Raw genomic sequence first — 27,815 nt, 5'->3', positions numbered from 1 at the left:
CAACCTCCTCGAAACAGAAATGCCCGCCACGGAGGTGGTTTACAATGACGTCCTTCCTCATGAATAGCCACGTTCATTAGGTACACTATCTAGACAGATATGTAAAGAGATTCGTATCGTCGTCCGTGAACGCTGGGAACTGCAATCTTGTCCCCATCCCATGCCAGCAGAAAACGAGACCGCGTTTGCGATCGGACATACTCCTCCAACGACAACCACCAACACCATCGCCATGCAAATGAAAGCAGATTCCCGATAATACCCATCAACATGTGCTATCCCATCAGAACATGTTCTCGTTCCCTTCAATTCCACTCATGGCAAGACTGTGCGTGCTCACGGCCCGCAAGCTCTTAGCATCGCTACCACCGCTAGCGTGCCTCGTCGAACTCTTCACTCTCTTTCCCTTATCTGGTCTTGCGATCAAAACCTGCGCAGGGCATACCACAATCTCCTCATCCCCCACTCCATTGTCGTCCCCTTTCTTGACAACGAGCGGGAAGAGTACCATACGCACCACGGCATGTTCACGCTCCAACTCCTCATTGCTTGTCGTTTCGCCACTTCTTTCATTCATCAAGCTTGCATTGAAATACACTTTCCGAGCCAGGTCGCCATTGGTATCGTACTCGGGCTGCAATGGCGGTAGCATGATATACTCGGCTCGCTGTGTGCGCATCTCGATCGATAATTCCACGGCCGTGCGCATGACATTGCGCAGTGATCCCACAATCTGCTCCTCCAGATGCTGTGGCGGAGGGAGGAAGCGTGACAGTGTTGAGAAGATCTCAATCGCCACTGCTTCCGTATCGCTTTCTCGCTGCGCTTTGAAACTTTCCCGTTTGGAGAGCAATGTGAGCGTGAGGGCTCTCCACTGGTGAATAGCGCTCTGCGGTCCCACTTCACCAAGGTTCTTCTCCAGTTGCTTTAGTTTCTGCCGCTGATCTCGATCCATTCCGAAAAGGTATCTGGTAAAGACATACTCCCAGATCATGGTCATCACCACCGACATGAAGACATCTCGTCGCTTGACACGGTCCGCTAGGTAGACGTCCACATCGGAACCATCTAGTATCGCATTGTCGAATCGGTCGACAATCTTCTCGTCCCGGACCTCGCTTGTTGTCCGACAAAGCTTAAGATCGCTGAATTTAGAAAAGCGTAACACCCATCCTTGTACTTGTTGACACAACTTCTGGCACGCTTGATCGAAGTAATCCTCGTCATGGAAGACAACCACATCGTCTGCTCCTCTCGATAATATCTGAGATTGCAAGTCTCGGATCTTCTCTCTTGACGCTTCAAGATCTCCCCGAAGTCGCTGAATCTCGGCATTCTTCTCGCTCAGAGCCGTATCGATTTCATGCCTGACAATGGATTCCATCCCAGTTGACAGCTCGTTGTGCCTTGATCGAAGGGTTTCCAGTTCTTTTAAAGAATCTTGCCATTGTGATTGCGCCTCTTCATGATTTTGCCGGAGACTGAATAAGCTCTGTTCGTGTTCTTGCTTCAGCGACTCGTGGGCCGCGATCAATGACGCCACTTCTTGCTTGAGACGTGCGATATCTGCATCCCGCTCCTGTAATTGTGCGTTGAAAGCTACCGTAGCATTTTCATTTCGGTTGCGTTCAAAGTGAGCTTGTTCGAGTTGCTGTTCTGTGACGATCTTTGCTTCGGCCAAGGAGCGGTTCTCACTGGCGAGCTGGTCCAGCTTTGCCTCAAGATCTCTTATTTGCTGCATGCTCTGCCGCCGTCGGATACTTGGAGGTCGCGTTGGTGAGCGGGGACTGCCTGGGTAGGAACCGTAGCCATCCTGCGAGGCTGTTAGGAACAAGAGTATTCCATCAGATTGTGCCAAACTTACGTATATCTCTGCCATTTCCCTCTCACGAACGGCAGCCTTGCCGGCGCTCTGAGTATTAATCGGTCCTTGCGATGACCCGGACGCGAAATTGGCTGGGTCGTATGGGGAAATGGAAACGCTGCGCAGGTTGCGCAACGACGAAGTTCGCGACTTGGTTCTGCCAAGCGATTTAGCGCCGGGAGCTGGAGAGTCACGTGAAACATCATTGGCCGCTGCAAACGTGGCTGCTCCGGCGGCTGCCACCAAGCCAGCTGCAGCAAGGCTATCGTTCTCCGCAGAATGTCGAGGCGTAAGAGACGCGGGCGGATCTGAGAATGGATGCGCCTGGGAAGTCGGCTCGTGTACATCTTCGTTGATCGCATTCAGTGTCGTCTTACCCGGCGAATAAGGGCGATTAGGGTTGTTGTGCGAATGCGAGTCGAACGCCGCGCGAGTCACTGGTGCTGCAGCTGATCGATCGATGAGATTGGAAGCAAGCTGGTCACTGTCTTCGTGGCGTGGAGAAATTCTAGCCTTTTGTTGTCTTAGCTCCTCCCGGCTGTGATGGTGGCCATGGATGCTGGGGCTTCTCCGGAGGGGACTTGCAATAGGTTGAGGACTTCTGCTTCGGATATCGGTGTTTAACGGAGATGGCATGGCAGGAGATGAATTGAATAACACCGAGGATCTGTCTTTCGAAGTGGATTCCACTGGCGACGGCTTCCTCCTCGGTGTCTCCAGGCTAGCCGGCTGATCGACGTACTGTCTGCTCGTGACAGCCTTGGATACGTCCTCTGTCGAGCTCGTTGGCGATTGAGGTCGAGGCGGACGTAGATTCATATCTGGTTGCCTATCCCGGGTAGAGCTGAATTCCCCGTGTCCGATGGTAGGACTTGGGATATAGCCGCTGTCCCGTTGGGTTATAAATTGGCCAGAGGACAGTGTCGGCGACTCGAACTGCACACCGCTGTCTCGGTTCGTGTCTGCATGGGCAAGTTTCGTAATGGGATCAAGCTTAGCAAAAGACCACCCGCTGGAGGGTTGCCGGGCAGGCGACGGCACGTTTCGCGAAGATTCTCTTGTTGACTCGTTTTCTCCAGCACCGAAGCCAAGTCCTGCTGCAATGCCAAGTGCAGTGTCCATGATATCATCGTGTTCAGGTGGTGGAGTAAGCGCACGACCTCTTGGGAGGTCTTCAGGCTCCTCTCCTGCCCAGGCCGGAGGTGATCTCCTTCTCTTTCGTCTTTCACGTGTGGTCGCACTTACATCGGACAAATCCTCGGCGTTCTCTGGGAGCTGCTCTGGGGCATCTGAAATCACCGTGCTCTCGTCGCGGGCAGCTTCAAAGACTCCAGGCTCTAGAGCCTCGTTTTGATCGAGCTCTATCTTTGGCGGCTCGGTGTCCTCGGCCCCATCGGAGATTCTGCTTTTCTTTCTTGACTTCTTGTCCTTCTTGTCCTTCTTGCTCTTCTTGCGCTTCGAATTGTCTTTGTTGGTGTCAAAATCAGTTTCTTCGAGTCCCCTTTTGCTGTCTGTACCTTCAGAAGCTGCGATTGTGGTGGTTGTCATAGTATTCGCTTCATCAATTTTAGCGGCAGTCGATTGCTCCTCTGGAGTGATCATATCAGTCTCGAACACATCTTGCTGATACCTGGTCGCTTCTGGGACCCGACTGTGAGCTGAGACGAACCCGTACGGTTCGTCGTGCTCGTGAGAGTCGTCAGGCTCCCTCAATGATGGAGTTAACTGATCGTTTTCTGACTCGGCACTAGTCTTGGTTTCAGGTGGACTTGATATCATATCGGTAGATTCCGTTAGTCTTGGGAGCGAATCGTCTGCAATATTCCTGCTGGGCTGCCCCGGATCAACTTCAATCTCGCTCGGCAGTGTCTCATCTCGAGGCTGAGTACTCGTAGACAACGGTGGAGATTGATCTGATATAGGAGTTGGATCATGCTTTTTGTTCAGAGCATACTGATTGGGCGCCGCGTCCAGTCCAGCAGATTGAAACATTAATTCGCCTGTGCCTGCAGCGACGTTGATGTCATCCTCGGAGCGAAGAGGTTCTTGCTTAATGATTCTCGCATCTGATTCCAAAGTGTCTTCCATTGTCGTCACCTGTGACTCTGTGGGCAACGTTGAAATTTCGTGCTTGTCTTCTGCGCTGTTTTCAAAACGCTTCGGTCCAGCGGCGAGTGCTGCGCTTGCCAAGTTTAACCCTGTCTTTGGTGCTTCTGACTCGGGAAGAAGTGCTAGTGTCAACGTCCCGGAGGCATCTTCGGTTGTTTGATCTTCATTGCCCGTCCACGGAAGGAGTGACTTCCTTTTTTTGTCCTTTTTTGACTTCTTCTTGGTCGGGGCGGGAGTAAAGTAATCAGCAGTGCCGGCTTCGGGCGCAGTGAGCGCCGTTTGTTCTGCCTTGACAGAGTCCATGAGTTCGGGTGACGCGGTCCGTTGAATTGGGGTTTGCATAGCGGACGCGAATTCCTCGTTGGAATTTGTTGTTGCCGTGCCCGGTGTCCCGGTGCCATCGGTGGCTGTCGGGGCTTTGCCTAGTTTGCCCTTCTTCTTGGATCTTTTGCTGGAGAATCCCCATTCACTCTCGGATTGGATCTCAGTGGATATTGACGACTGGTTAGGGGCTGCAGGGACATCATTTTGCGGCATCTCCACCTCATTGTCTATTCTTGGTCCATCAACAACATCGATCGTCGGCTCCTCTTCTTCGAATGCTGATTTCCTCTTGCTCTTCCTCTTCTCCTTTTCAGACTTTTTATTAAAAGACAGGCCAGGTCCTATAGTGTCAGGCTCCTCCATTGCAGGGATGTCCTCGGGTATGCTCTGGTTTGTTCCTTCCGCCGTTCCAGATTCGGTTTCGGTGTGTGATGCGGCTTCGCCGCCAGCATTGGATTTGAAAGGTTCGCCCACACCACCCATCTCGTTTGCAGCGGGTGGGGAAGCCTGCGCGACTTCTCGCGTTTCATCTGAGGCTCCATGGGCTACATCCTCTGTATGTTTGACTGGAGTTAGAGACTGTGCAGGCAATCTCTCCATGCCTTTCTCGGCAGCGTCATGTTCAGGTTTGGGTTCAAGCTCTAGAGCCGTTGCGGAGATTGATTTGGCGGTAGCTTCTGCTTCAGGCTGACTTTCGCTAATAGTCGCCTCTTCGGCTGGTTCGATGTCATTTCGAACTGTTGGCTGTGGCCCATTCACCTCGTCCTCGACCAAGAGTATATTCCGCTTCTTTTTCTTGTCCTTGTCCTTCTTGGCCTTTGTTGACGAGGTGATGATTTCTTCCCCGGCCGCAACGTCATTCGATCGTGAGGTTCTGCGAGATTTTTCTGGAGAATCGACCACCACAGGTTCGGTGACGGGCTCGGTTTCCGCTTCCTCTGGATTAGCCTCGTGTTCCATATTTTCGGATTGGTGAGGCTCGGAAATTGATTCTTCATATGTGGATTGACGCTGTTTCTTATTCTTCTTTTTCTTCGGCCGCGACGATAGAGTAGCTTCTTCTGTTGTGTCCTCGATCCCCTGGTTCACCTCCTGCGCTACACTGGGCACCTCTGATGTGGATATCGTCTCAGCCTCCGGACGCCTGTTGGGAAATCCTGTTGCGGGCTCGGGTGGAAGGTTTTCCTGGAACCGCTGCTTCGCGATACCGAATGGCTCCTCTGCATTTGGGCCAGCCGATTCTTTGAAGTGTGACTGTGCGGCTGGCGTTGTTATTGGCGTCTCTGGCGGATCTCGCTCTGTATTGTGTGCTTGCTTGCTTTCTGTGAACACTTGAGCGTCTGAAATCGACGATTCTTCAACATGCGCTGAGTTCGTGTCCAATTTCGTTGGTACTTCATCAACACCTTCAGTGAGGACAGGGGTTCCACGACTCTCGTCATTTGCTAGAGAGTCCGGAATAACAGTATCAATATCAGCTCTGTTCTCTTCTGGGAGCGTTGTGTTGGGCACATCCGCAACGAGATGGTTACTTGGCTGAAAGTTTTGGCTGTCACTTTGTACAATGTCTGCGAGAGCGGTCGTATAAACGTCTCCAGTTGTAGCCTCCGCGGGATCTTGGACCTCCATGATTGTACGCTCTAGTGTGGGTGTAGGATTCATCAGGGTTTTATCTTGTCGTGCAGTATCACCAATCGACTTCGAATTAGCATCGACAACGGCAGAATCGGAGCGATACTCTTTGGTCAGATCTTCTGTTTGCGGTGCGCTGAGAACATCTCCTTCGAATGTCGAGAACGAAGGTTTCCGTGCTGACTGTTCACTTTCGGCAGGGGGGGTTGAACCGGTCGATGCCTCCAGTGATCCCGACAGTCCCTCAACGTCCGTAGAAGTCGCCTGTCGCTTCTTCTTTCTGCCATTCTTCTTGGAGACGCTCCAATTTTCTATTCCGGCCCCCTGGTTTGTCATTGCTTCCCATACATCAGGTGCTGCGGGAAGGGTTTGTAGAATTGGTTCGTCCGAGCCTTTCAGGGTTGCAGGCTCAATTTCTGGCGCGAGTGGCGCGGGTTCAGCGCCGCTGTCATCCAAGACAAGTTGCTGGCTGTTCCTTTTACCATTCTTCGATTTCGACTTCTTCGGAATTGGCCACTCCGTTTCGGTAACAGGCTGTGCAGCTTCAAGAGGAATCGGCGAAGAGTCATCTTCTCCCATGGGTGGCTTGGCCGCTTCTTGTCCTTCAAGCTCCTCAGCGGTTGATTGACGGGCATTCTTCTTTCCTTTCTTTGTTTTCTTGCGGAAAAGACCTGCTTGTTCGAAAGTCGGATCTGTTGAAGCTGTCTCGGCGACCCCAGCGATCGTCAGATCTTCTGGAGCTGAAACAAGAGAGTTCCCCATCTCTGGCACCCGCCTACCGTCTTCACTCAAAAGCTCAGCTTCGTTTTGGACGGGTTTCACCGGAACAAATTCCTTTTGCAAAGACTTTTCGACATCAGAATCATCCTGTTTGGAGTCTTTTGGTATCTTGCCCGACTCTTCCACATCGTCATCCGCCTGGAGTTGGTGACTAAGCCCTTCTAGGTGAATCGAAGTGGACTCTTCTGGGGTCCAAGTATCGGCAACCAGGTCTTCTGCTTCCGCTGGAGCTGGTTCTCGCCGAGTAAGAGGTCCAGGTATCGGCTGCGTTTCTGGAAGATTTACATCCTGTTCTTTGACCCTGTTCTCGACATTGCTTTCGATATAGGGATCTTCACGCAAGCCAACCTGTTCGCCATCTTGGGTCAGGCTGGCTTCATCCAATTTCAGTTTCTGGCCCTTCTTCCGGTTCTTTTTCTTTTTGTCTGTAGAAGGCAACCTTTCTTCAGCTTCATCTTCAGGAGTGGGGAGGTTGCGCTCCCCATCGAGGGTTTCAACTGTTTCCAAAGCTCGTGTCTCATCAATGGTGAAAGGCTCAGCCACATTGTTTGCTGTTGGCTGAAAGGCCTCTTCCCTCGACATCTCAGAGGCCGGTTCAGGAGTTGCGGATTCGATGTTGGATTGTCGCTTCTTCCTTTTCTTGTCCTTATTTGACTTTGTGCACGTGAATGCCAGGTCCTCATGCCGACTAGTTTCAGGCTGCTCGTGTCGGATATTTTCGGAGTCTCCTTCCACAGTCAATACATCACCCTTGGGCTGAGTTGCCTCCAGAGCGGATCCACTCATTGATTCTGAATCGGGTCCTAGTTCGCCTGTTACCGTCTCAGCTGGTCGAGACTCGGCCATAGTCTCCGATTTGCTATTCGAATGGTCGGTGGCGTCTGTTTTAGTCGCTAATTGGGGTGAATCGGCAACTTGGGTTGATCGTCGCTTCTTCTTTTTCTTGTCTTTCTTAGCCATCGCATACGTTGACCCTATATTTTCCTCATCGATATCTTTGGTGATAGCCGGTGCGTCTTGCTTGTCTTCTTCGGGGAAAACAGACTTGCTGATATCACCCTGAGTGGATTCATCAAAGTCTCGCTCTGGTTCATCTGCCAGTGTATGGTTCTCACGAGTCTCAGGACCAGGTTGGATTGTTTCAGCCGTAAGAGTTGATTGGCGTTTGTTTTTCTTGTTTTTCTTGTCCTTTTTGGAGCGCTTCCTCGAAAAGTTTAGATCTTCCTCTGTCATGGGCTCAGAATCACCAGGAACTGCTGAGGGTTCGCGGCTGGGAGGGGGCTTGATAACTGCCTCGCTACCAGCCTTGACCCCGGCTTCATCCGCCAGCCCAGCCGGAGTATCCATGATTGCCTCGGTCGGCGTTGTAATATTAACTTCGCTGAGTGGCCCCGTTGTGGACTCGGCTGAAGTCTTGATGGGAGCTTCGATACTAGTTTCGGTACTCGCTTGAGTAATAGGTCCAGCAACTGCTTCAGCGATAGGCTCGACAAGAGGCTCAGGTTCGACGGCGGAGTCGACATTAAGCTCAGGGGGATGCTCGGAAGGATGTTCAGCAGTAAACTCAGAAATATGATCTGTAGCTGCCTCGGTAGTAGGTTCAAAGATGAGTTCAGCGGTGCGTTCAGTAGTTGGTTCGTTAGCGAGATCTGTTGGAGGCTCAGTAGGAGGCTCGGCGGTAGGTTCAATAGGAGATACGAGGGCTGCTGTCTCTGGAGGGGGATTCTCAACCACCCGGGATCCAGTAATTATGCTTGCCTTGGTGGTTTCGACAGTTGATGTCTCAGGAGCAGCGGTACCGTCTGCGAAAGACTCAATGACCTTAGCTTCGCCCCCTGTGGTCTCATCGGACTGTAGAGCCTCATCCGGCAGCTTGTCAAGGCTGGGCTCCGGGGCAGGCGGCATCTCTTTCGGAACATCAAGCGATGCTAGTGAGTCGACATGGTAGTCAATGGCAAAGTCTGCTGGTTCGGGAGCATCCTCATTGCTCCCCGCAATTTCTGTAGGGAGGACAGATATTGGTTGTTGCGGAACAGCGCCTGTGTTCAAATCTTCAACATTCGGACTGGCTTTGCCGTCTCCAGATTGCAGATCTTGGGCCGCTTCTGTTTTTTTGTCCGGATGCGTAGCTAGGCCTGCACCTTCGATTTGTGCCGCAGGTGTGGTGGGTAAGACTGTCGGGAGCTGCTTATCGTTCTCGGCTCCAGCATCGTCGGCCGACCCAGCTACATCATCAAGTAAGGATTGACGCTGCTTTTTGGCCTTTGCCTTGGATTTCTTTGTTTTTTTCTTGAAGCTGAAGCTGAAGCCGTCAATATCGTCTTGGGGCTCTTCTCGACCCAGAGATGTTGTGGGCCCGGGCTCGACCTCGGCAAATTCTTGAGTTGTTGGCGCCTCTGTCGTTGAACCTTCCTTTGGGATACTGGAGTTCGCGATACTGCCTGCGATCTCTCCCTCTTGCGGAGATGACGGTATTTCGGTGCCTTCGAATGCGCTAGCACGTTTCTTTTTCTTATCCTTCTTTGACTTTGTCGTCGTCACCGGGAACATATCTTCATCCTGGCGAGGCTCATACTCGACCAACTCTGAATCTTCTAGAGACAGAGTTCCGGTCGGTTCCGGAGCTGTTGGAATCTCCGTGTCCTTCTTGTCCCCACGAGCACCAGAGGATCCTGGCTTTGTCACAGTTTCGTCTGAGAAAGGAACTTTCTGAACAGATTTCGACTGCTCGGCATGATCTGAAGCAGGGGCACGCTTCTTTTTCTTATCCTTTCTCGTCCTTTTTGTAGCGGAACCCCAGATATCTTCGTCCTCGAGTGCCGGCGGCCCTTCAGGAGAGGTTTCGTTGATAGGTGTTTGAGCGGTTGCCGGGCCTTTGTCATAGTTTGAAGTTGTAAGGAGTTCTTCTGGGCGCTCTTCAACAACTGCTGGCAGTGTTGGCGCAGCAATCTCCTGTTTATCGTGAACCTGCTCGCCCTCAGCGACTGCAGGGTTAGCTTCGAACTCCAGGCCCAGATGCTTTCCAGCGTCTTCATCTTGTGCAACGCCCACCTCGGGGACAAGTCCAAGGGATGTATCTACCGCTTTCAATTCTTGTTTCGTCTCATTTGTCGAAGTGACGGGATCTACCAGCACAGTGGCATCTGTTGGCGCTATCTGAGGACCCGCGGCTTCTGATTCATCTGCTGACGTTCGGGCATTGTCTCCAGAAAGCTGTTGCTTTGCGAGTGGAACTTCGGCCTCAGATGAGTCCGCGGCGGCGCAGACATCCAACGTCTGATTTTGGTCCGACTTGTTCTCCAGAGAAGCACCGATTTGTGTATCCTCGGCCCCGGGAGTTTGCGGTGCTTTATCCCCGGCGACTTCTGGGATAGAAATGTCCACTGAAGAATGAATCGGAGCCACACCAGAGGTAACACGAATGGCTTGCGGTACAAATGGCTCGGGAGCCGACCGAGTTTCTTTGACAGGGACCTGTTCTCGCACCATTTGCTCCGTGAAAGTGGGTTCTCTTGTCTGACTTGGCATATGGGCTGCTTGATCTGTGCTTGGTTGTGATTCTTGAGAAAGCATGGTCCCAGCAGGTTGCTCCTCGGATATTTGTCCAGCTGTTTCCTCGATGGTGAACGGAACACTCGCTCTCTTAGACCTTTTCTTCTTGCTCGACTTCGAGCTCATCTCTGGGGCATAATCTGACTCCTGCTGGACTGTATCTGCAGAGCCAACGGACATCTCTGGTGCGCCAGGCCCTTCTGAGATCGCCGGCGCGGGCTCATCCGAGGCGGCCATAGCGTTAGGCTGTTGTTGAGCAGCTGGCTCAACAGCCAGGGCAGACTCACCAGGCTGGGTCGGGTCAACATCATCCCAACTGTACGATTGGGACCTTTTCTTCTTTTCCTTTTTGCCCTTTCTGCCTTTCTTTGAATTTGGAACGCTGGTATCGTCGTCGGGTGTCGATGACAAAGCAATCTTGCCAATTGCAGCGCCAGGCGCCACGAAAACATTTGAATCCGCTTTGACGTCGCCATGCGGCACTTTCAACTCACTGGCTTCAATTTCGAAGTCATCACCAAACGGATTTGGGGTCTCTCCTGCCGGACTGGGCTCTTTAGTGAGCTCCCCAGATAAAATTGGCTCACCTGTCTGGAGATCTTGCCTTTCCTCTATTGCAGGTTGTAGGCTGTGACCAACCTCTGCAGGTGCAGAGTCTGATTCCATCGGATTATCCAATGTTAACGCCTTCTTTGCTTTCTTCTGTTTCCGTCTCTCTTTCTTGGAACTTCCGGAAGGCGCTTCTCTCTCAGTTGACCCAGAGACTTGCTCGCTAGAAGAGGCAGTGGCTTCACCTTCCTCTCGAATGGTAGACAATTGGGTACCTCCAACATCAGGAATCTCCGGTTGAAATGCTTGATAGGCTGCCTCGACGGTTGCACCTGCAGTCAAGCCGCGAGCTTCCATGGCTTCTTTGAATGCCTCTTCTAGAGGATCTAGGCTTGGTCGTGCGGTGTCTGATGCTTCATCCCCTGCAAGTGATCGCCCTGGGGCTGCCTGGACAGACGCTACATTTTGCTCCTCGACGTCGACAGTATGAGCGGCTTCAGGTTGTGCAAGTGTCTCAGACTCTAATTCTGGAGCAGTCCCTGTCGGCTGCATGTCTGTTGCATCCTCAAAGGCGTCATCGACTCCAGAAGTAAAATCTTCGACATCCTGTATGTCCGATGTAAATACGTCTTTTGGCTCTGTGTTGTTGGTTTCAACATCGGCTTGCTCTCTGTTCGCTTGCACCATCAGTGGGAAGGTTTCGCTGGAGGTCAGCCGTGCGCCCTCAATACTGTCTGCTGCTTCCTGCGACTTCAGTCCGTCACTAGGTCGCGTTGCTTCCTCTTCGAAACTTTTCGTTTGAAGCCCGAGACCCTCCTGTGAGCCTTCAATGGGTCCAGTTTGCTTCTCGAGACTTAGAGCTCGGTGAAAAGGCTCAACTGCCGTAGACTGTGCAAGCAAAGTTGCCTCGTGGTTCTCTCCAGATTCCTTTTCGAGCCTTGCTACCTTCTCAGGACTGATTATGCTTTCCTCCGCAACTTCACTGGGGTCAAGTGGGAGACCATCCCACGACTGCGCCAGGACCATTCCTTCCAGTTTCGATGGAGATACGTGATCGTGGGCATATGGTTTCTGTAAGCTTCCGGAGTCCGACTCGGTATTAACTGCGGTGTTACGATCTGTTATCACGTCAGGGTCAATCCTGCGCTTGTGAATCGCCGTGAAGACGTCTCGCCAAGCGTCAGAACTCAAGGCTCCTCTGGTGGGGGCCTGGGATTCTGCGTCTCGATGCAGATCGTCTCGAGGCAGATCACTAGTTGTGTGGGTCGATTTGTCCTCAGACGGCTGTTGGAAGGTTGTTTCATTTCCAGCTCCTGTCGCGTTCACTGCTCTAGGCTCGGAAGCTGGCGCAACTTCAGTAAACACCTCTGCTAAGGATCCAGGCTTCCTGGGCGTTTCCGCTTCTTCCCCAGGGATTTCCTGTGACTCTTTGAGTCCCCGATGGGCGGCGGCTGCCAAAGCAGAGCCGACAAGAGCACCAGCGGCTGCGGTAGCGATTCCGGTCCGCCACGAGGCTGATGTTGACCTCGGGGTCGAAGCGCTCCTTCTACCCCTACTGCGACTTCGCGTCCCTGTGGGAGATAGGCTCCTACTTCGCGCACTCATGTAGTCCTGGTCGGCATCCGTACTTGCGACGCTGGGAAGTGGACTATGAGGCACAACATCCTCGTCCACTGGGACCACGTCATGGAAGAAGGCTGGATCTTGCAGTAGTTCGCTTGGTGAGTGAAATTCGTACTTCGGTTTGGGCTTCTTTTCCTGGTCACGAGCCCTTTGTGCTTCACCAGGCACTGGCGTGGCTGATCGAGAATCTAGATAGTCTGGGGATTCTCGCCTCTTCTCGCCGTCATGCCAATACGAGTAACTGTGCCGCCTGCCGTGTTCACGGAAAACTTCGGAGCTGATACGTGATGAAGTGAAAGACTCGGGCTGGTCTTGTAAATGGGCTTCCGCCCGAAGATCTTCCATAGACGGATGTGTGGAGCTGGTTTTGCTGGATGGCAACGATGGATATTCTTCAGCAAGTTCAGATGCCGGGTTTCTTGCATAATTTCGTCTCTCTACAAGATACAGCGGCCGGAATTCCTTGCTGGAACGAAATTCCGTCGACTTTGGCCTTCCTTGACGGGTTCGAGGGGTGGTCAGCGGCGAACTTGGTGACATAACGGGCGAGCTCATTGAAAAGCGTTGGTTAGTCGGCGATATAGGAGGGCGTCGGAAATGCAGGGGTACAGCAGTTGGAGAGCTGGCCACCATTGGACTGGAAAGGATATCGCCTGTCCGTATAGCAGACAGGCGTCGAGAGGTGGCGGGTGGGGGAAAGGGAGCTGAAAAACGCTCCTCGGGGCTCTGCATTTCCTCCACAACACCAGCTCCTGCCTCGGTGGGCAGAGTCCCAGAACGGTCACCTTCGATCAAAGCCGTAAGTGATGCAGCATTATGCTCGCCCTCTGTGTACAAGGTTGTTCCCTGTGCATGAATACTAGCAGTGGTATTGGGGGTTGAAGATGTCTCTCTCTCGGATCTTGGCCCCGAGACACCATCAGAACCCATTGGTATATCCATGACCATTGGTTGTGGCATTTCGGGGCGACTTGCTAAAAAAGATTCCTGGTCTGCAATGTCCTTAACTGGTGTTCCAGCGGTCTCTTCAGCAGAAACGAATCCGTCGTCGACAGTTTGTTCATTGGAGGCCTCTTTCTGACCATCATGCACGGTTTGACGATCTGGACTGCGTCGACTCCTTCCGGGCGGTTCGGATATTGCAGATGCGACATCATCAAACCCAGCTTTGTCCTTGGACCTGCGCTTCCTTCGAGACTCGGATCCGTCATATCGATCCTGATCTGCTCGACTTTCTGACTTGGAAGATTTTGAGCTCTTCTTACTAGATGTACTGACATCGCTCTTGTTGCTGGAGAAGAGGTTGCTGAAAAAGCCACCGGATTCCTTCTTCGTTCTTGAGTCCGACGTGCTGCCTGCGACAGATCGGTTGTCACTCTCATGGTATCCATCTGAGTCCTTTCGGAGTCTACCCCGCGACGTTCTCTCTTCACCCTTGCTGCTTCGGCTAATGGTTGGCTTTTCATCATGATCGCCATTGCTGTACCTTGGGCTTCTTCCAGATCTTTCGTTTTCATAGAGATCATCGTCGGTGCGGGATCTCCGAAGCGGCTCAAAGTCAGCACTGTCGGCCGTTCGTCTAGACTTAGATTTTCTTGTTGTTTTCTCGCCAACCTCGCTCTTGGAGCCGGTCTTCGACCTCTTTGGCTTTTCCCGTGAATGCTCCCACTCTTCTGGATCTGAATGGTATCCCCCCTTTGAAATTGAGCGTGGATGCTGCGACTTTCGGTCTGTGAGTGTAGTCAGCCCCTCGGGTCTCGAGAACTGATCTTTGCCTCCGTTCGCTGAATCATTTTCGTCATGTTGAGCACTGTCCTTCATCACCTGGTCTGTAGCGAGAAGGACAGACGTGGCTATCCCCAGGCCCAAAGCAGAGGGGCCGCCTGCAGCGCTCTTATTTTCGAGGTCGCGGTCATTGTCGGTGACACGTAATGGCTGCGCAGGAGTGAGGTCTTCCGAAAGCCCAGAAGGATCTTGATGTGATGGAAACGGTCGAAATGCATCGGCAGAAGAGCTGGAACGCTCTCGACGACGTCGGTCACTCTTGCTCAGCCTAACAGCCGTAGACGTGTTGTCCTTATCCCGCATGCCCTCATCGCTTCTCCCGCCCCCATCTTCCAAAGCGAGGACAGTTCTCGACTTAGTTTCTGGCGAGACTGTGGTTGGATAACCCCCTATGGGGCTCAGATCACTCACTGTTTCAGGAAAAGGGGTTTGATAAAATGCCTTCTTTCCGCTGGTCTCGTCCATCTCTGCTGGGAAATAATCTCCGTGCCGCTCTTCAGTCCCACCATTAATAGAGGAAGTAGTATCTCGAGGATTGTGTTGATCCTCGGTACCATAATGAGTATTCCCAGGGGTATTCTCTGGCTGGCGTTCTGGAATTTCTTGGACTAGTTCCTCGGCTTCTTTGTCATCAACTGTCCATGCGCGGCTGATCTGAGGTCTGTCATCAACGACGGGGACTTCCTTCTCCAGTTTCTCTGCTTCCTTCTCATCTAATGTCCAGGCTCGGCTTGGGCTTGGTCGCTCTTGCGACTCCTCGGGGATTGAAATTGGCTCTTCCGTAACGTCATCCGGAGATGAAATGCCTGTAGTCTTCTGGCCCTGCAAGTGTGTATCAGGTCCGTAGTCAGAGCGCTCATATTCCGGCGTCACGACATCGTAGACATAGGTGTCATGATTGCCCCACGTCACTTTGGACTCCCTTCGCTCGAGTGGTTCTCCAATATCATCAGGTTCCTCTTTCGATTTGGGTTCAATGATGGGCGTTTCGTCGCCTTTGACACTTTGGACCCGGCTACCGGGCGGCGTGGGTTCAACTAATGCAAGGATTGGAACAGGCCAAGGGTGTAACAAAGGATCATCATCCAGTTCGAGACCAAACTGTCGATAGGTAAAGGGGTCGAAAGGATGTGAGCTGCTAGGTTTGGGCACTCCGGGAACGATTTCAACCACAGTTGCTCCAAAGTCGTCTCGGTGCTCAGACTTGTCGTTGTGTTCTTTGAGATGCTCTTTGATCTCCGTGGGAACGAAGAAGGCACTGTAGTCGTCATGTTGGACTGGAGAAGGCGTTGAACGAACTCGATGAGCCGCCATCCTGGCGATTCTTTCCTGCTGCGTTTCGGGTGATGAGGTCGCATCCTTTTCCCTTGTCTTCTTCAAGTTGGACTTTCGGGTGGGAGTATCTTCTTCGCGCGACCTGCTCTTGTTACCCTTACTCGCAATAGAGGCTACGGCCACAGCTGCTGCCGCACCGACAACAGCTTTCTTTAGCCCCGACTCCTGTTTTCGTTTTTCAGCCTTTTGGTGCTCCTGGTAGAGTCTCTCCAGTTCACGGTCGATTTCAGCGACTCGGTCGTCGGCGTCGAAAGAGCTACTACGGACATCGTGCGATCGCTTTGGCCTCGGTGAGGTCTCATCGCGCAAGGACACGGCTGGCTTTTGGGTAGATTCCATGGAGATAGCAGCATCGTCAAGCTTTCTTCCATCGTTTTCGCCAAAACTGACCATCCGCCTCTTGTCCCGGCCGCTTGCGCGTTCTCCGCTCTCAAGCTGCTCGTCGCTCGAGTTGAAATTAACGCTGCTTCTCGGGCCTTGAGAAGGTATCTTGGCCGGCTTTGAATCTCGCGCGGTATAGCTTGACGTTCTTCGTCCCGTCTGTCGTGTCTGTTCCCCAAATTGGATCCCTTCTGAGATATTGTGGTCGATGAACGGTGCGAGGGGGACCATTGGTTGAGGCTGTTGTAGGGGCACAGTCGTTGAGGATACTCTGGTGGGCTCGTGGGATGCAGTTTTTGACGGAGGATCAGATAGCGGTCTGGGCTCTAATTCACGCATCGGATCCAGTGCACTGTAAGTTGGCGGTTTCGATTCCTGCGAGAGCGCATTAGAAGCCGTCCAACCACCCAGAGCCCCTGCTGCGCCCGCTAGAGCGGCCGTTTCGACTGTTGAGATCGGGAACGATGGCGCAGACCCGTTGTTTGCCTGTCCCAGACTGTTATGGTACTGTCTCTGATCTGCTTCCCTGAAGTTGTAGCCTGGTACTGATGCTCGACCCGCTTGAGGGAGATGCTCTCGGCTCTGGGAAGCGGAGGACCTTCCACCATATGCCATTGCCATATCGACACTGGTTTCAGAGTCGCCTCCGCCATCTGTGTCATACCATTCATCGTCGGGTCCGCCATGAGTTTCGTGATCGGCCATGGAGATTCGACGTCCATCTGCAAGCCTACCGCCTAGACCTGTATGCTTGTCAGCCTCATATTTTTGCCTACCTTTCCGCTCCCTCCAATTGGCCTCGTCAGCAAGGGCAGTTCCCGTATTAACTAGGTCTTCCATCGCAGTCACGGAGTCATTCCGATGCTGCCTGCCCTGTCTTTCTCGTAGTCGCTTCTTGGAGGTCTTTCTGCGAACGGTCCCTTCTCCAAATCGTAGATCTGCGTCAGATGAGGAACTCGAGGCATTTGAGAAATTGAAGAGGCCTTTTGGCTTCTTGCCCTTCCTTGAGTTGGCCGATGGGCTGGTGAAGAAGCTCAGCAGACCACCAGCTGCCGCGTCGTTGGTCGCTGAGAGGTCGACATATGAATGCATCGGAGATACTCGTTTGGAAAAATATTTCTTTCTCGAACTTGGTGATCGACTCCTGCTCTTACTGCGACGACGGAACCCTGCGTTGAGGGCTGCAGCACCAACCGCAACCCCAGCGGCGCCTAATCCAGCACTCAATGCTGCGCCATGAGAAATTGGACGAGAAGATGAGTTCGAGGACGATGAACTTGATCGACGGCCGTGATGACCTCTTTGGGTCGAGGATGTTTTGCTTCTGCTTGCTCTCTGGCGGCTTTGCGGTCTTTCAAAACCTGCGTCATCGTACCTCTGAAACTGCTGCTCTTCTTGGAAACTGACTCGGCTCTGATTCACCGGGCGCCCGGATTTCACAGAGTACGTGTCATCGAAGTCGTGTTTCTGTTTGGTGATTGCTTGCCCGAGTTTCGCCGCCCCATAGCCGGTTAAGCCTCCAACTGCCATCTTCTTCTTGATAGATGAGTGTTTCCGTAGATTTTCATCCGAGCTATGCCTATATATCTTGTCTACCCGTGTTGTACTCCCATACCGGTTCCCAGGGGACTGTCTCCGCCGGCGATAGTCGTGCCTGCGGGGGGCATCGGCGGGTGAGCTCATAGGATCGAAGCAATATTTACAAACACCAATTGTCTCGGTGTATTCCTCGAATCGCGCTACTGCTTCGGGATCTCGCCACCAGTCGATAAACCTTCCAAAAAGTCCCTGATGTTTATGTCGGTGGGCATGATGCATCTGAGTATTTTGTGACAGAGGATATCCGTGGGCCGGTCCTGCCAGGTTCGTTGAGGGTTGAAGCTGGCCGGATGGGTGTTGATGGTGTGAGTGGCCAGAGACGTAAGCACCAGCTGCTGCCCCAGCGAGCGCCGCGGCGCCGCCATACAAGGCTGCAGTTGAATGCTGGTGGGAGCCCCCGATGCCGGCGGGGGCAGAATACGGGGTGGAGGTGGTTTGGGATCCGGGGAGAGGTCTGTTTGGCGTTTGCCATACACTGGCTGATGTTCCTCCACCTCCACCTCCACCTCCACCGGCGTAGTACTCGGCAGCCTCGCCAATCGCAGCAGTGCCTGAGGATGGATAGGAGCCGATCGGACCAGGAGGGAGTCCGAAAGTTGGTGCATGACTCCCTTGGTGGACAGGACTGCTTCTGGGGCTCGCCCCGTAATAGCTGTGCTTGGGAGGCTTGTCGGATCCCAAGCTCAGCCTCTGAGGTGGTTTGGAAGGGGTAGTCTGCGATCCAAAGTTCCCATCATAGTCGGCATGACCAAAATAGCTAGCAGCAGCACCCACTTGGCCCATACTGCTCGGCTCAGGAGGAGGTTTGGCTTCGACAGTCGGCTCCAGGAGATGGGCTTGCTCTGCGCTGGTGACAATGTTTGGAGCATTGGGGCGGACGCCAGGTTGGAAGGCGACTGATTCCCCGTTGTCACCATAGTACTCTGCGGCTAGTCCAGGCGGCCGGTACGGCTCAGAGTATGTCGCTGGAAACTCTCCCGGGAACTGGTTTTGAGGTAGAGAGGCGCTATTATCCCGGTGAACACGAGCGCGCTCTCTCCCGCTGGACTTGCTGGACTTGTGAGAGTCACGAGTGCTGTCTTCCTTCCTCGGTTTCCATGAATCGTTGTCTTCCTTGTCCCCACGACTCTTCTCGTATTTCGTCCTTCCGTCGGTCTTGCTTGACCGTTTCCGCGTGTCGCTGGATTGCAGTTCTTTTCGTGAATCATTTCGGTATCGATCAGATATTTGTGAGGGTTCGTCGGTGATCGTTGTCGCATAAGTGGCATCTGGTTCGTAGTAGTTGGACCGGCCGGATTTAGGGCGCGAAGACGAAGTCGTCATCGCATCCGCAGTGGAACGCGCTTTTGTAGAGTCTTGATCATCATTTCTCGGTCGCTGGGATCTGGAAGATGCCTCTGAGCCGGCTCGATGCCGGCCTGAACTGGATTTTTTCATGGCACATCAGACACAATTGGAGCGGCGTCAGGGATTTCTCGACATGGGGACTTGACTTGATGAATGGCAAGAGATGGGCGGCGTCGGTACTAGTCGTATCATTCCTACGACGCGTTTGATGTCGATGTTCGCAGGTTGACGGAATAATGATGGTCGGGAAGATGGTGGCCCTGCACAAATGGATCAAAGACAGTACGGCCAGCTGCGCTGGCAGCAGCGATGATCGAATTGTCTTTCGTGTTTTGCAAGTGCGACTGCCACGAGATTTGAGTGGCTGGGTCAGGCGAGCTGGACTACCTGTACTCCGTATGCAGCCTGGGCGGCCTACAAGCCCGAACTCCGGGAAGCTGGGAAATTCGCCACAGTTGATTAATTATTAGGGACTCGCCTAGGAGCGTCCCTAGCGAGCGGTAGGGAGCTGCCACGACCCCCACTCGGGAAGCCCGCAACACCCTCACGGCATGGAAAGCTACATGCTTGAGTTGACTATAGGGCACATCTCATCTTGAAAGTCTTTGTGTACATGGAGTTGCTGAGCACTGATGCGGAATTCATTGAACACAGCTAGCTCTTTAGTTGTTCCATCGCCATTCGACTGCCAGCTACGCTAGGACCAGGAGCCGTTCATAGGTTCTCATCTCTTGGTTCAGCTGGGCAAGGGACGAGGTACGCCCGAAGCTTTCATACTGATTGGCGCACTGGGAATCGACGGTTTAGCTCACTTTTAGTCGTTCTGTCAACTCGTAGATACGGATGCGTTACTCCTTGTGAGTGTAATACTTTCTCCAATCGTGGACATCCTGAAATCCCAAGACATCTCGGATTTTCTTGTTTGAGAGCGGCGCCTCCCACTCCCCCATCTTCCGCGTAATTGGCGTGTTGGGACAGTGCTTCTTCAAAAACTCCTCTGTCGGCACTGCCGTTGTAATAGTGTCGTTGGTTGCATTGAAGACCTGGAAGCCGAGTCCGCTCTTCGCAACACACAAGTCACAAATCTGACCGAGGTCCCGAGCGTCAATATAGCTCCAGGCATTTCTTTTCCTCGTTTCTGGCTTGCCCACGTGTCGGGGGAAATCCCTCTCGTACTCGTGTGGTTCAATCACATTGCCGATCACCAAAGCGTAGATGTCGATATTGAACCGGCGGGCAAAAGTCCGCGCAATCCGCTCCCCAGTCAGCTTGCTGCAGGCGTACGTATCTTCCGGATTGCGATCGTAAGTTTCCTCATCAAGAGGGAAGGAATGGTAGTCATCGTCTCCCTGTGTGAAGCAAACGCCATAGGTTGTCTCGCTGCTGGCTATAACAATCTTCTTGACACCCAATTTGCAAGCAGACTCGATCACATTGTATGTGCTCATGACGTTGCCTCGAAAAGTCTCGCTATCTGGAACGATCATGTTTCGGGCATATGCCGCAAAGTGGATGACAGCATCGGGAGGACCAGGATGCTTCGGCAGGCTGAACTCGCTCATCGAGAATAACGACGACAATGCATTGAAGACTTGAGCGCCGTCAGTCAGATCTGTTTTCATCGTGTATACGCTCTTTCCAGGAGGGATGTGGTCTTTTGGGAAGTCCACCAGATCCAGATTCAGAACCTGATGTCCTTTGTTCAGCAGATATGGAATGCAGTGTCGTCCAGCTTTTCCCGAACCCCCCGTGAAGACAATTCTTTTGCCCAAGGATGTAGCCATTCTCAAATTGAGGCTGAAAACGATGTAGCGTGGAGATGCAAATCTTCTTTGAAGACAGAGAGATAGCAACACCCTTAGAAATTTCTAAGTGATGACATGAGGTTCAACCGGGGAAATCACCGATCAGATTCCGTATGCTAGGTTCCGTCGTAGCCCAAAGAGGAAGCTCCCTGTATCAAAACACGGCACTTCGCTTTCTTTGCAACTTGTTTGCGTCCTGGTCGCTCCGGCGTCGGAAGTTGAAAATACTCGATTTTGGTTTGATTTGTGGTTGTTGCGTAGGCACGGGCGTGAGAAAACTAGACTGTGAAGCAGCTCCCGACATGTACGGACCTGGTGGATATCCCCCCCAGCTGTTGACATATGGTGCTACGGGATATGGTCCTTGTTGCGTCTGAAGGTACGCTGATTGTCCTGCTTCAGAGTGATGTCTTTGTTGTCGTGGTTCTCGAGGCGGAAGGTCAGGACGAGCAGATGCATCTTCTCGTCCATACATATGCTTGAGCCACTCTGTCTCCTGTTGAATTTCCGCTTGCTTTCTCCTCCGTTGTTCTTTTTCTTCTCTTTCCAACAACTGCCTGGTCAATCGTTCCTCCTCCTCTTCTCTGCGCCGCCTTTGTCTTTCTTCCTCTAGCGCCTGTCTCCGCAGTCTAGCAGACTCTGCTTCGATTTCCCACTGTTTCCGTGGATCTGTGGAAGGCACACGCGGGCCATGGGTGGGCGAGACTGATTGAGGTCCGGCATCCGATTGTAGGATTGCAGTATTTCCAGCACTAGGACTAGCTGGGCTGGGTTTCTTGCTGACAGGCAGATTGAAGGTCTCCTTCAAGGAACCAAAATATACGTCACGGATCACCACAGCCCCAAGCAAGAGGACCACCTCGAACCCTTTCAGATCCTCGATGTCAACCCTCTGCAAATTTGGCTCGTATAAGGTCAATTCTTTCAGAGCCTTGAATATCGACACGGTGATATCTGGGTCTCTGTGTTTTCCCTTCCCTTCTATATCCGTACTCTTACCAGACATGAAACATGCCAGGTCTTTTGAAAACTTGCTGTCCTTCTTCCACTTAAAGACAATCTTGGGCGTGATTTCCGAAGCAGCGGGATCGTACTGTGTCCGATCAAGGGCAGACCCGGATGGAGGCCGAAAGGTCTGTTGTGGCATCTCGAATTCCCATGACGCAGATCTGTTGAAACTTGCTGCCTTGTGCCTCACAACAATCTGTTGATCTGGATTGTACAGTTGTATCACGAACTCGGAGGGAAGGATAGGTTCGGGAGGGGGTGGGATTGCCCCATTCAACCGGGCCTGCTCGGAGAGCTGAGGAGGTTGTGTCCATTCTGGGATGAGTAGGACTTCGGCATAGAGAACTTCGGGACTGAAGGCATCGTAAAGTGCTGTCGCATATCGGTTTCTCGAAGCATGGTGGTCAGGGTCTAAATGTCGTACCGTGTAAGAGGGCTCATAATCAGCCCCATGGTGAGAGAAAAGAAAGGTGGATAATTGCTTGGGCTTGTCTTTGGACAGTTTGAGGACAAAGGCTGCAACTCTTAGCAACTCAGATGGTGGAAGAGGGACAGGCAGTCACACGTACTCGGCAGATTCTCGTCCAGCATCGCGCTTCAGAACTGTCGTGATTTCCCAGAGGGTACCAGAGATGAGAGCGTCCTATGGTAAAACAGACACACTGTTTAGTCGAGACGAGCCTAAAGTATTGCTGGTTTCAGTTTGATTCTACAGATATGAAGACGACAACGCCATCAACGGGCGCAGGCAAGTCTGTCCGACCGCACCCTCTTATTACGGATATCAAAAACACAGCCACGCTTCGTCATGGCTCGACACACGAAGTCACGTCCTCCCCTGCCGCTGCTTGTTAGGCGACCCGGAGGCTGTGCTTCTCCCGAGCCCTCGCGCCTCAGGGCTCCGAACCACCAAACGCTGTGGGTCGTGACAGGCGACTACAAGTCCTCCTAGGTACGCCCAATGGTTTGCGGACAACACCTAGCTACCTACCAACCCGCCGTACGCATTAACCTGATCAAGCATTTATCCCCCACAGCGTAGAGGGACATTTCCGCAAGCAAGACGCCCTCGACGCGTACGCAGCTACAAAATTGGGCATTGAGCACGGCTTGGCTTTGAGAAACGACTTTTGGGGGTCGACAACAGAAGGAGCGCCAGCCGAGCGAATTTAGTACTCAGTACAACAGGCGATGATGTATTCGGTTCGTGGACAGCTCAAAATTACCCCGTGCTATTGAAGCCGTAACGCCTCTTCATCAAGGACGCCAAAGAGACTTTCTACCTCTTTCAGTACATCCTGTATCCCGAGGCTTAGTTGGCCTGTGACCAGGGCATACGTGTACAGGAGACTGTAGTCCTCATCTTTAGTCCTTTGTTCCTGCGCGTCACTCTGCCGATACTCGAAAATCTTTGCCAGGAGCCTATCCCGCGTATTTTCAATGCTAGGCAACGCGTCACTCGTGATGGAATATTCCAACTTCATGGAACTCGCAAGAACGCTGAACAAGTGACTGATGCGCCGGCACAGCTGTGCTCGTTCATCGGCGGTGGCCTTCAACAGTGCCTCCTCTCCGGGGGATGTGTTCAGATCCTTGAGGATCACCTCGTTCATTGCGTGAAACGATTCAAGCATCTGTTCGGTGCTCTTAAGGATCCGACCGTAGATCTCATGCGGGAACGGGCGCCGGAGCTCGAATTCGCTTTTGCAAGCCTCTGCCAGGCCCTGGAGCTTAGCCAGGAATCTTTGCAGGTAGAATTCCTCGCGCAGATTCATATATCGATCTGGAGGAACACCCTCGGTCAGTGTGGCCAGTGGATCCCTCTTCCAGATCAGGCCCATACGAAGCCACAGGAGTGCAAGGCCATCCTTCAGTTTTTGCCTGGCCGATATGGGCCAGACAGCGCGCGTAATGATCAATCCCCAGATACAACCGGATATGACTGCAACCACCCGATGTCCGGCTATGGCAAGGATCAAAGGATTCTTCGCCGCGTCCTCTTCATCTCCATCATCTTCGTCGTCACGACCAGCGAGACTGTACGCGTACAAGGCACTGAGATTGTATGTCAGCATGATGAACCGCCCCATCGGGCCTTTGCCCTTCCCAATGATCATGTACGCGGTCCAGTACGCCATGCAAACCCCGAACAGGCACAGGACGAAGGGGTTGTCATGTGACAACTCCCATGCGGCCACTGCGAGAACAGCTCCAAGACAGGTTCCCTGCACCCGCGAGTAGCCTGTCGTGTTTGCCGCCCCGATTGTCATGCTGCACACAAGCATATAAGATACTAGGCCCCATTCCCCTCGCCAGTGCTGGTATAATGGGCGGGTCGAGGGGATAAAACTTGGAAGTGCATATAACATGGCGCCCAGTCCGACCTTGATTGCAAATCTAATATCGTCGCGTCGAAGAAAAGAGGCTGCAGCGTAGAGGTAGCGGAAAAATAGTTGTTTAAAGCGAGGTTGATCAGGCCACTGGGGCACATCATGCTGCCGAGATACCTTGAGTTGCTTGTCGCTAAACTTGACGTCGAGTTCATCCGAACCTTTGGCCAACTTGGCGTAATCGGGATCGAGCCCGGCCAACTCCGCTTGACTGTATGGCGAGCGCCAAAACTTGAGCCAATTCCAAGTCTTCCCAGCAGGGTGCTCGTCAACCTCGAGTTGTAGCTCGTCAAGGATGGTCAAATACTCTTTCACGGATTCAGCCACTTCAACCAAAGAGAAGGAAAAGTGGCCACAACAGGCAGCGGCATCCTCCCAGTCTGCTTGGACAGCCATTGGCCGAGTTCGATCCATATCCTTCTGACCATATACAACAAGGATTGAATCTTGTCGAGACTCTTTGTACAACTCTAACGCTCGATCAAGGCTCGATTTGAATTTGGGGTTGGTGGCGACGGCATAACGCTTCGAGGCATCAAAGGGGAAGTCATCCAGTATTTCCTTCAGGGTGAAAGCCAGAGACCTCATGGAAGGGCCAAGGTTTTGAATGAAAAGCTCAAATATTTGCGCGGGCGATCGAAACGGCGGATGTGTCTGGCCCGACAGCGACCCAGTCAGCGGCCTGACCGATACCTGCACGGGCGAGGGTGGTGTAAAATAGTTCAACAAGTCTCGTTCCCCCGTGATGATTTTAGAACTCTCCATAGAGTCCAACCAGCGTGGTGTTGCAGTTTGTTCTGCAGCGAATTGCGCAGAACCAAAGGCGGGTTGCTTGTTAACGACAAACTGCATGGCTGCAGCACTCCGAAGACCACCAATGCTCTGTGATATCCGCTGAATGCACTGTGCTAGCCTAGCCTCAATCAAGGCTTGTCTCTCAGTGCCCAGCAGGTAATGTTCATATCTTGCTTCTTTCAAATTCTGTGGGATGGTGGCGGACAATTTTTTGTGCTGCTCACTAATCCCCTGGAAGACGCTATCTTCCAGCTCTGCTTCATCTCCGGACAAGAAGCTGCTCGTAATCAAAGCAAGCATATCAGCAAGGGCGTCAGTTACCTGAAGAAGATTTTTCCTCAACTTGTGCCTGGCGGAGATGGGGAAAATCAAAAAAGACACGAGCATGGTGGCTATCACACCAGCGACGATCATCTTGAGGATCTGCGAGATGGACTTCGAGGAGTAGTCACCAGCTTGGATGGCTCCCTCTTTGGTGAGGATGGTGACCAGGCTCAGAGATGCCAGAGAGCATGCTATGTTCACCAAGGGATCGTTCTTCCTCAACTTGACCCAACCGACAAGTCCGAGACCACCCCCTACAAAGACAACCAGAACAAGGGCATGTCCAAGCTCAATAAGATGGACGGTATCTGCGAAAAAGGCAGCGGTAGTCATGCTGAGGAGGGACACAACGGCCACGTAAAGGAAAGCGGATGTTGCCAGCAGAAGAGCATCCAACATACTCCCCAGAGATCTCGCCGGATGAAAATACACCGTGATGGTGGCGACCATGTGCTTCGAATTCTGACTGCCGAACAATTCGCTCAACTTGGGAACAAATGTGGCGAGGCTGCCCAAGAAGTACGCCAGTGCGCACTTAAAGATTCCCTTTCCGGTGTCGGAGAGCATGAACTCTTTGACTCGACTCGCATATTCCAAGCTCTTTGACACCAACGAGCCATGATTGGTATGAGAGCCACTTGCGCTTATTTCTTCGATTTGTCCCAGCAAAGGAGTGGTGTCGTCCACGGTGTAGTGGGAGGCGTGGGGGCGGTCGAAGTTGTGGAGGGTAAATGTTTTGCTCAACCGTGTGCCAGTGGCGGGATCAATATAGGAGGATTGACGAAGCTATCATGCCGAATATTAGCAAGGCACTCGTGGAGAGGCTCACGTAGACCTACGCTCGCTCTAGGATTCAGATCGATGGTGTCGCTCTCAGAGTCTTCACCGTTTGCCGCCATGCTTTGGGCGGGGTTCGACTGTTTGTCAAATTAACTGACAACCATCTCTGAGACAAAATACACGCCATATCAATATGACCACATAATTTGATAAGAGAAGTGGAAGAGCTCTTCCCAGGAAGAGCAGGCTCTAAGGTTGTACAAATGTGGTCTTTGCCGAACAGATGAAGTCCTTTGTTTACGGAGAGTCGCCTGAGGAAATGGAGCCGAAACCACGGCCCGACATTCACCCGGCATCTCGTTCGTTGTTGAATAATGGTCGGCGCCAGAACACCTTCTTTGCACGCACCCGCGATATGGACTACAGGATTATATGGGTTGTGGGAAACCTCTTTCTCACGCCATTGCCAGAATGATCGAAATGGCAGAGTAATAGTACACCCTCGAGGGAAAAAGAGGGAGCAAGAGAGGGTTGAGGTGGAAAGTGGCTGTAATGGACGCTTGGCATCCAGCTACTTTGACTATAGATATTCTCACGAAATTTAGTACCGATGCTTGCCTTCTTGTTTACTTTGCTTGTTTCCAACAAGAGCCAAGCCACCCGTTTTCTTTGGTGATCTTGCAGGGCTCCCACGACGATGACAATGTATGACGCCCACGCTAGGGCCCCTGACCATATGCGAGAGCTTTTCAAACAATGGCGGAAACGGCCTGCAGCAGAAATAGAAGCCGACGAGGACATCATTGACCCACGAAACCCAGATGTCAACAAAATCTCCGCATTACCGGAGTCTGAAGTTCTTCGCCAGAGCGACTTCGAGGCTTTGACCGCGGACTTGCTCGATAATGCCATGGACGGTCTGACGCAAGTAGTCCAAGACGTTTCATTACCACCGCGAACCGCCTTCGAGGTGAACGGATTACCTGGTTCGCTCGCACTGCCATGAGCCATCTCACATCGCTGCTGACCAAGGGTAGGTCTTCGGGTGTTTCCCTCCCTCTTCCCTCCTCGGCTTCAGCTTGCTTTACTGGATAGGCTACTTCACCGTGATCTCTCTAATCCTGCGCACAAGACTAATCTTAATCACCATCATCATATCTCCTGCCCGCAAAATGTTGACAATCCTTCGCGTTCCTCTTTCTTCGCCTCAGGCCTCAATACGATGGTTTACCCAAAGGATCCTGCAACCCACAAACCCATGACCTCGGCGCAGATGCTTGAAACGAAATTGCGATGGGTGACCCTTGGAGGTCAATACGACTGGACGAACAAAATCTATCCCGATGGCGAACCACCACCGTTCCCTCGCGACATAGCTGCTCTGTTGAAGAAACTGTTTCCAACGGTTGACGCCCAGGCCGCCATTGTCAACTTTTACAGTCCTGGAGACACGTTGAGTGTGCACCGAGATGTCAGCGAGGCATCCAACAACAGCCTCATCAGCATCAGTTTTGGTTGTGAAGGTATCTTTCTCGTGGGACACGAAGACCAGGCCGACGCTGCCGTCATTCGCTTGAGGTCGGGGGATGCCATTCTCATGTCTGGAAAATCCAGATATGCTTGGCATGGCGTGCCAAAGATTCTCCCTGATACGTGTCCTGCTTGGCTGCAAAACTGGCCAGATACAGGGCATGCTGGACCATACCAGCAGTGGCGAGGATGGATGAGCAAGAAACGAATCAATCTCAATGTTCGCCAGATGACCGCATGAAGACCGGGTGTTTGACGTTCAAGCAGTCTGACGATGGTGAACAAGCCGGCTCGGGGTGATGG

General features: G+C 52.5%; 5 protein-coding genes across 5 annotated transcripts; 1 reads left to right on the top strand and 4 right to left on the bottom strand.

Annotated features, from left to right (window-relative positions):
* Positions 1–37: 37 nt before the first annotated feature.
* Positions 38–19,214, bottom strand: PV07_06428 (uncharacterized protein). The gene is made up of 2 exons (XM_016393406.1): positions 1,865–19,214; positions 38–1,813 (listed from the first exon to the last, which is right to left on the bottom strand). Exons 1-2 carry the CDS (start codon positions 18,968–18,970, stop codon positions 284–286), a joined length of 18,636 nt encoding a protein of 6,211 aa, XP_016246825.1. The 5' UTR covers positions 18,971–19,214; the 3' UTR covers positions 38–283.
* A 514-nt stretch (positions 19,215–19,728) lies between these two features.
* Positions 19,729–20,664, bottom strand: PV07_06427 (uncharacterized protein; the record flags this gene model as incomplete). The annotated part of the gene is made up of 1 exon (XM_016393405.1): positions 19,729–20,664. The coding sequence occupies one exon, from the start codon at positions 20,662–20,664 to the stop codon at positions 19,729–19,731; it is 936 nt and encodes a 311-aa protein (XP_016246824.1).
* A 175-nt stretch (positions 20,665–20,839) lies between these two features.
* On the bottom strand, positions 20,840–21,832 carry PV07_06426 (uncharacterized protein; the record flags this gene model as incomplete). Its single annotated transcript, XM_016393404.1, has 1 exon — positions 20,840–21,832. The coding sequence occupies one exon, from the start codon at positions 21,830–21,832 to the stop codon at positions 20,840–20,842; it is 993 nt and encodes a 330-aa protein (XP_016246823.1).
* Positions 21,833–22,772: 940 nt separating this feature from the next.
* PV07_06425 (uncharacterized protein) lies at positions 22,773–26,250 on the bottom strand. Its single transcript, XM_016393403.1, has 2 exons — positions 26,042–26,250; positions 22,773–25,988 (listed from the first exon to the last, which is right to left on the bottom strand). Exons 1-2 carry the CDS (start codon positions 26,099–26,101, stop codon positions 22,926–22,928), a joined length of 3,123 nt encoding a protein of 1,040 aa, XP_016246822.1. The 5' UTR covers positions 26,102–26,250; the 3' UTR covers positions 22,773–22,925.
* A 377-nt stretch (positions 26,251–26,627) lies between these two features.
* On the top strand, positions 26,628–27,802 carry PV07_06424 (alkylated DNA repair protein AlkB). The gene is made up of 2 exons (XM_016393402.1): positions 26,628–26,968; positions 27,020–27,802. Exons 1-2 carry the CDS (start codon positions 26,680–26,682, stop codon positions 27,751–27,753), a joined length of 1,023 nt encoding a protein of 340 aa, XP_016246821.1. The 5' UTR covers positions 26,628–26,679; the 3' UTR covers positions 27,754–27,802.
* Positions 27,803–27,815: the final 13 nt, after the last annotated feature.

This window comes from Cladophialophora immunda (assembly GCF_000835495.1).
Source record: "Cladophialophora immunda strain CBS 83496 unplaced genomic scaffold supercont1.4, whole genome shotgun sequence".
NCBI lineage: Eukaryota > Fungi > Ascomycota > Eurotiomycetes > Chaetothyriales > Herpotrichiellaceae > Cladophialophora > Cladophialophora immunda.
This window is presented reverse-complemented; position numbering and strand designations above follow the sequence as displayed.